The 8,026-nt window shown below is 39.7% G+C and overlaps 1 protein-coding gene across 1 annotated transcript; it reads right to left on the bottom strand.

Annotated features, from left to right (window-relative positions):
* Positions 1–7: 7 nt before the first annotated feature.
* eno1b (enolase 1b, (alpha)) lies at positions 8–6,159 on the bottom strand (the record flags this gene model as incomplete). Its single annotated transcript, XM_071527000.1, is given in 9 exon segments — positions 8–76; positions 79–171; positions 1,078–1,300; positions 1,428–1,561; positions 1,851–1,920; positions 2,050–2,108; positions 2,791–2,886; positions 3,162–3,256; positions 6,047–6,159. Coding segments are annotated over 8 exon segments (829 nt in total), but the record flags the coding sequence as incomplete, so codon positions are not given.
* Between the last annotated feature and the right edge of the window lie 1,867 nt (positions 6,160–8,026).

The raw sequence follows: 8,026 nt of genomic DNA, 5'->3' as shown, positions 1-8,026 counted from the left end.
TACAGATCAGCCAGCTCATCAGGTGTGATGTAACGGCTTGGGTCATCAGGGGACTTGAAGTCCAGATCATATTTCCATCCCTGTAGAATTCGGAGGCTGCCACATCCATGCCAATCACAACCTCATCTGTGTATCCGGCATTGGCAATGGCCTCCTTTATCAGCTCCAAAGCTGCAGGGAAACATCCACAAATATGAAGCATGACACAAGAGCAAATTCAAGTATTATTTTGTTAACAGAAGACGCCAGGTTTTCGGGAGATGGGCCCGTTGGTCAATTTAGCCATTAAGTGATGAGAACACAGACACTAAAATCATCCATGTGTCCCTAGTAGATCGTTGGCTCTGGTGCTCCACGCCAACTTCTGTAGCACACACCATGTTGAATAATGGAAGGTGACAAGCATTATCTCAAAGTGAGAAAATGAAAACTTGTAGCAGCTCTAAAGCTAAATGCCAAGTACTCTTAACTGCTACAGTCTGGCAGTTTTGTGTCGGAGATTGGTAAAATTTATACAAAATATGATACAAAAATGACATACTACTTCAAAGTATCTGGAACTACTTTCCCTTTATACACAAGAGGTGAAGGTGGTGGGTGATGGCAGACTGTACAGATTGAAAAAAAACAAAATAAGTGGTTGCTCAACTAAAATGTTATTTAGTGTTATTGTGTTGTATTGATATGATTGTATATATCATTATTGAGTTCATGATTTGTCATTTATAAAATTGATGAATCTTCATGGCCATAATTTAAAAACAAAATACTATGATGAACACTGAGATGAGTCAGAGGTTTCCTTTACAGTTGCACTGAATGGTGTGCAGCGTTTGCTTTGTACCACCTGGTTGGGGTGATTCTCACTGGTCTGATTTGATTGTAGTGCAAGTTATAGCACTGAAACATTGTTTATTCAATTATTTTATCACAATAAAGGCAGTTAATCTAAACACTGGGCTGAAACTGTGTTGTAGAAGGAAACCTGCAGTAATCTTAATGTCCACAACCTCTGAAAGAACACGGAGAGTGTAGTTAACACGTCACTAGCTCAAATGAATCACTACTCTTGTATACCTTCCTGATTCTCGAGGATGTTTGGCGCAAAGCCACCTTCATCACCCACATTGGTGGCATCTTGGCCATACTTCTTCTTGATGACGCTCTTCAGATTGTGGTAGACCTCAGCTCCAATGCGCATGGCTTCTTTGAAGGTGCTAGCACCAATGGGAAGGATCATGAATTCCTGCATGGCAAGTTTGTTACCTGCATGGGAGCCACCATTGATCACATTGAAGGCCTGGGGGGGGGGGGGGGGAGATGAGAGCTGTGACTTCATGATGAATTGGAAGTTAAATTGAATAAAAAGAAGAAATACCAGGCAATTGTGCTCATGTTCGTTCTAATTTGCCATACAGAAACCTCACCGGCACGGGCAAGATGACCTCTGGGTTTCCTGCAAGGTCAGCGATATGACGATACAAGGGGACACCTTTCTCTGCTGCACCAGCTTTGCAAACAGCCAGTGACACACCCAGGATGGCATTTGCTCCAAAATTGGCTGTTGCGAGTAAAGCAAAATCTCATTAATTTGTTTTAAACCTGAATGCAGAATCAGACTGTAATTACTTAACTGGCATTGTAATAATCAACAAGGATGTTCTATAATAATAGTATGATATTGATGAACAGTTTATTACTCTTGTGGAGTAAAAGAAATGATAAAAGCCACCAGGCAAGTTACATACCTATACAAAATAAAGACACATTCATCACAAAAGAACCATAGAGCAGTTACATGCCTGCTACAGATTAAGTCAGTGTAACAGTGTTTGATTATCCTAACTTACACTTGTTCTCGGTGCCATCCAGGTCAAGCATCATCTGGTCAATTTTCTCTTGCTCAACCACAGATACATCCTGATAAGGGGCAGATAACAGGTTGGAAGTGATTTACATTAGCATCACATAAATAAAGAGGAACTTTCAAGCTTTCAATTCAATTTTAGGAAGACACACACATGCACACACAGAAATTTTGTTTCTTACTTTGCCAACAAGTGCAGGTGCAATAGTTGAATTTATGTGTTGTACAGCCTTTGAGACTCCTGTGACAGAGAGATTAGCATTATACTTCTTACATAAGGGCAAATCTTATAAAGCCAATAGTAAAGCCATAGATTTGTCAAATCATGCAACATTTATTTTCAAATGTATATTACAAAGAAGAGGCATGCATTAGTAAAGATTATTATTGAACTGATGGAAAGAGCTCACCAAATGTATTTTTTTAACTTCTATTTACAAAGCATAGAAAACATCCACCACTGCACGTAATTAACGTATCAATACATTCTTATTTCACAGTAAAATCAATGCACAGGCTGCAAGATCAACTTCAACAGTGTGTGACCCACATGCTTTACAGACAATTCACCAAGCACATCACATCTTGTCAATTGCCAAAAAGCATTCAAAGAGAAGTGTTATGATCGCTTAACTAATCGTTCTATCATCTTGGACAAATCTTAGTTCTTAATTAAGCAGGCAGGCGATGACAACTCACTAACCCTTTCACATCTGGCAAAGAGAAAGAGAGAGAATGGAGGGTAAGGATGACATAGAGGAAGAGCCGATAAAGCCGCTTGCTTTGAAAAAGGTATTCTACTTGAAATCGAGTAGACAGGATGACACTCGTTTATATTTAAATCGTAACCATCAAAGTCACGCCAGACATTTTGTTCATTCTCTCAACGTCTCTCAACCAAAGAACACAACTGATGTACAAACCTTTCCCAAGGTAACATGACTTGTCATTATCCCTGAGCTCCAAGGCTTCGTAGATACCAGTAGACGCGCCGCTTGGTACAGCCGCCCTAAACAGACCTGAGGAATGTAAACGGGAGCAGAATGAGGGCATGATGGTATCTGAATCACCACATTAAATCAACCACATTGATTATAAGACACAGGAAAACAAGCAATGCGGTGAATCCATTAACTCCACCTCCATATCTATACGTTAACAGGTGGTGAAATAAATCTTGTGAAAATTATTTTGTTATTGAGACACATTGACACACCAAGCTGATGCAGTACCAGTCTAATCCTGCAGTAACAGTACTTCACATTGCATTATACCAAAGGGGTCATAAATGTACCTTTATCAGTGTAAAGGTCAACCTCTACAGTGGGGTTTCCACGGGAATCAAAGATCTGCCGGGCGTGGATCTTGACGATGGACATGGTGTAGGACCTTGAGATGAGAGAGAGAAATTAGACGACCTCGTCACTATCTGGAGATCCTCTGAACAAGACGCACTGTAGCCTGTGTAAACTCCGATTTCAGAAAGAAGAATAATGCAAATAAAAACCCAAAGCTATCTAAACGGTAGACTATTGCTATTCGTCTAAAATACGATAGGCCTACCTCTTTACACTCTTTCGTCCTTATGGCTTACTGGAATACCCTGACCTAGCTGCAGGCTTAGCAGTGCTAACCAGTATGCTACCATCCTAATTGGATTAGGCCTTCCTCATCTGATTAATCACATGACAGTTGGGATGCAGCAATTGTTGCATCTGTCAACACAAGGTTATGTTTCCAGTCATAGCTAGCCTATGTCTTTGCAATATTATATACTGTATGTGAATCTAAGTTTGAGGGCTCAGTCTTCTTGCTACCATGGTTACTATACAATTTCTGCCTTAGCAAATTCGCTCTCACTTGATCCACTTGACATGAGATCCCCTTTAATCCCTCCCCTCCTTGCCTTTGAGATAAAGTAGTAAACAAACTTCCCGCACAATGAGCTTTCCTGCTGTTTGGGTTGCATGACAGACAGGAAAACATTAAGGAAACTGCAATTCCTGTTCTGACTTCCAAAATGTATAAACACCACACAACAGCCAAGGCTGGTGCAGACACACCTACTCTGCCTCACAGGCAAGGTGCTGCAGATTCACTCCAAGAAACTCAAACTGATCTGAACAGTAATGTTTAGTGATTCAGTGGGGGGATTAGAATTATGATTTGGGACTTTGAAAGGAAAAAAAAATACAAATGTATAACAGAACTGTGAAAGCAAACTTGATAAAATATCTTCTTTAGTATATGCATATATCCATGAAACACAAAAATACTGTTGCATGTTTAAGTCTCAACAGCGACCCCTGGTGCAGTAACTAATGGAGGATGGATATGAAGGGTTTTTTGTTGTAAAATACTCCACAACTTGCATGATAGAATTTACACTCACAGAGAGCACACAGATTCTACATTTGTGATGTGTGTGTGTGTGTACGTTTGTACATAACACTCTGAGATAATTTAATCTTACCTAATCACTTCTAGGATTTTCACACCTCATTGCTAAGCCATCATTTAGCCTACTGCTATTCCCTAATGTGGTATTTGCTGTTAAAATAGATGCTTAGGTCCATTCATCCAGCCATGTTTTATGTATCTTTAGTTAAAGAAAACTTGTGTTTATTTTCTATGAGCCTAAACTTTGCTAAATGGAGCACTTCACCAACATTTCTCATCGTGTGTGCAGTACCTTAAATGAAGAATAAACTAGTCAGCAGCATATGAGTCCTTATTTATTTATTTATTTATTTATTTTAAGATTTTAATCACTTGTCAAGAAACACTGATTGAGAAATGTTGTAAGAATGATTGTGGTGAAAGGTTGGATATTTTCAGGCAAAGGCTGCTGGGAAATTAAGTCTCAAGTCCAACAAGTTCCAAACCAGTGCAGTCCCATACTGTACAGAGCAGTTAAAGCATTTAACTGGTTTGCCTAAGGTTCCAGTCTGCCTGATAGAGGTGGATTAAGATGTAAACAGAACTAACTGTGAACAATTTTAGGTCAGTCTAGTCAAAAGATGTGGATGTTTGGCTGCCGCTTTCTAAAGACTCTTCTCTGAAAGGTTAAAAACAGGAATGGAAACAAGTACTAGGCTACAAAATAGACAAATGAAGACAAAATTGGAATCAATTATGTAATTGAGTACATTAGGAAATATACTATTTCCTGATAATAACCAATGTAGGGCTCAATGTACCAATGTGACCTTTCACCCATGTCTGGCAAAATTCCAACCCTTTTATGTGATGTGATGTGATGATAAAACCATTTATGTTTAAAAAGGCGTCCTGGTGGCTCGGTTGGCGCGTGCCACGTAACCGAGGCGTCCTGGGTTCGATTCCGGCGTGGGACCGTTCTCGCATATCGCCCTCCTCCTCTCTTTCTCCTAGTCTTTCCTCTCTATCTCTACTGTCATCTATAAAAATAAACCCAAAATAAAGGCCCCCAAAACAGTCTTTAAAGTGAAATAAATAGAAATGCTTCGTTTCAAAATCACATTTGCAAAGCACCAGAGCACACGTGTTTCTGGTGTGAGGCTGCTGCCTGTGCGTGTCATCATGTCATAACTCAGACTTCCGTACATCGACTGCTGTGTCAAAATATCTCACTGAGAAGATGAAAAATGTCATTACAGGTGGCATCACTTTTGACAAAGACTAACTTTATAAGTTTACAATTATTCAAACTGTTGTAACTGGGCTGGGTGATAATTTAATTATTCCAACGTTTAATTTTTGCCTACTATAACTATAAAGAGAATTTTTATAACGTGTTATCCGGGGAAATGCGATAATTACCTCAGTTAGGGATGCAGTCGTGTAAACTTTACTGATCGTGAAATGACCGTTAAATGAATGGGATGTAGCCGGGCTGTCCTATTTGAAGCCAATGAGTTTTTGTCCTTTTTACGAACAATATCAGTAGTATTTATTTACTAGTTGTGTGGGAATTTGAATAAATGTAAGTAGAGAACATCTGGCACTCTGGCTCGCGAACTTCTCCAACTTTGATCCAGACCGATTACTATTACGTTAAACGAGCATTAATTAGTTTAGTTGGTTTGGCTAGGTAACTGCAGGCTAGCAGTCCGTGCTAAAAGAAAGGATATACATACAAATACATGAAAACACCTGCAACTGACAATAGTGATAGAGAATAAGTAAATGTCTACTTACCTTCTATGTCAAACACAGACAACTTCAGAAGGTCAAGTGCTGTTCTGTTCCGTAAAGCACGGGTATGTGGCCGCAATCACAGAAGAAGACTTTTCTTCTTCTACAAGTGTTTTCAGCAGGCTAGGCGCTGATCGGCGCATTGCTGCCATCCTCTGGTTGGACGGGTTAACCGTTCGGTCTTCTGGCGCACACCAATAATCGTATCAATTAATCCAGTCCTCTGGTAAACAAGAAGTTACCAACACTCAGGCGTTCACTCTCTCCTACTAGTTTTTTCACAACCATTTCAGTCAACTGCTCTTGTCCACAGCAGGAGTTCCTAAATATAGGCAATTCGTGTGTTTGTATTTGTATACTCTATTATCCCCGTGGGGAAATTTATCCTCTGCATTTGACCCATCCTATACACACACTAGGAGCAGTGGGCAGCCGCAGTACAGCCTACTGTAGGTGGGGAGATAACAGTGGAGAGAGTGAAACATATGATCAGAAAATTAATTACATCCTATGACGTTAACTTCAGATGAATCCTATAATACTTAAATTGATAATCCTTATTTTGCAGGGGGAACACCTGGATCCCTCTTTAGGACCCCTTGGCAGGCCCCGGACCCAGTTTGGGAACCACTGAGTCTATATCAGCTTTCATACTGTAGCTGTATTTGCAGCAAACAAGTAGATGAAATGGGATAGTGAAATGATAATCTCTGGAAGAAATGGTTGAGATCAAGATTATGAAATTGTGTGTGTGTGTGTGTGTGTGTGTGTGCTTATGCACAATGTATGTGTTGCATTGTAGAGGTTCCAGGTATTTAATGTGTTTGATGTTTTGGTTCAGTGTGAGCAGGAAAGGAAAGGAGGCTTGTGAACTTTGCAAGAGTGTAAGTATTTGGCAACGTGTCCTCATGTCATTCAGTGATATTAATGTATAAATCAGTAACCCACAGGCCTTTGTGGAGGCTCTTTGTTTGGCTGATCCAGGAAGCGGATGCAATGTGGTAATCTTTTCCCCGGTTTGTGCCTTTCATCGTTCTGAGGAGCTGCTCAGCTTGGTTGCTTCCTTGTTTGTCTGTTTTTATCATTAACATACTGTAGTCACCAGTGCTGTGATATGCATCCACTATGACTGTAATGTGTGTGCAGTTTTTGTTTGTTTGTTTCTGCTTCCCCCTACCATTCTTTGTCATTTTTGTCATTTTGTTGTTTATCCTTTGTGTTACCCTCCTTCCACCTGATTCACATATATGGAGATATTCACCATAATGAACCTTCCTATGTTTTATTGTATAATTCTTATCAGAAAGACCTTCTCCTCACTTGTTTACCTTTGCCACCATGTTACCTGTGGTTTTCCTGTAATTTCTTGTTAGATCACTGAAATGTCAGTTTCACTACTCTCTATTGTCAATTGATACCACACAACAGTGATTCAACCTATACCCAGTTCATGAAAGCTTTTACATTTGCTGTTCTAAACCAGTGGTTCTCAACGTGGGGTCCGGAGACCACCAGGGGTCCTTGAGGGGGTCCCCAACAAAACTGATGAATTGTTAAACTTCACCATTATTTAATTTATAAAAGTTAACACAATTAGAGACTGTAGAAGAACAATTATTTTGATCATAGTTTCACTGTTATCTCTCTACCTACAATACAGATAGTCATGGAATTCTGGACAAAATATACAAAACAAAACCAAAAATATTCTCAGATTTGGGTTTGAGAGACAAAATCTCATCAAATAGGGGTCTGTGGCTCTAATGTGGACTAAATTATGGGTCCTTGACATGAAAACGGTTGAGAATCACTGTTCCACACACCTATGAGGCCATCCTTCTGTCCCGGGAAAATTAATGGGTTTTATGTTCACAGAAGAGTAACAGTGGTTTGTTTGGAATATAAGAAGGCAGAAGAAATAAACTCAGAAGAAATACGCTCAGTGTCTTTATTATTAGCTACAGTACGTTGGACTCCACACCG

Source organism: Centroberyx affinis, unplaced genomic scaffold (genome assembly GCF_046629955.1).
Source record: "Centroberyx affinis isolate AG114_WGS23_722 - 3 ecotype Tasmania unplaced genomic scaffold, CSIRO-AGI_Caff_v1 ptg001484l_1, whole genome shotgun sequence".
In the NCBI taxonomy this organism is placed as follows: domain Eukaryota; kingdom Metazoa; phylum Chordata; class Actinopteri; order Beryciformes; family Berycidae; genus Centroberyx; species Centroberyx affinis.
This window is presented reverse-complemented; position numbering and strand designations above follow the sequence as displayed.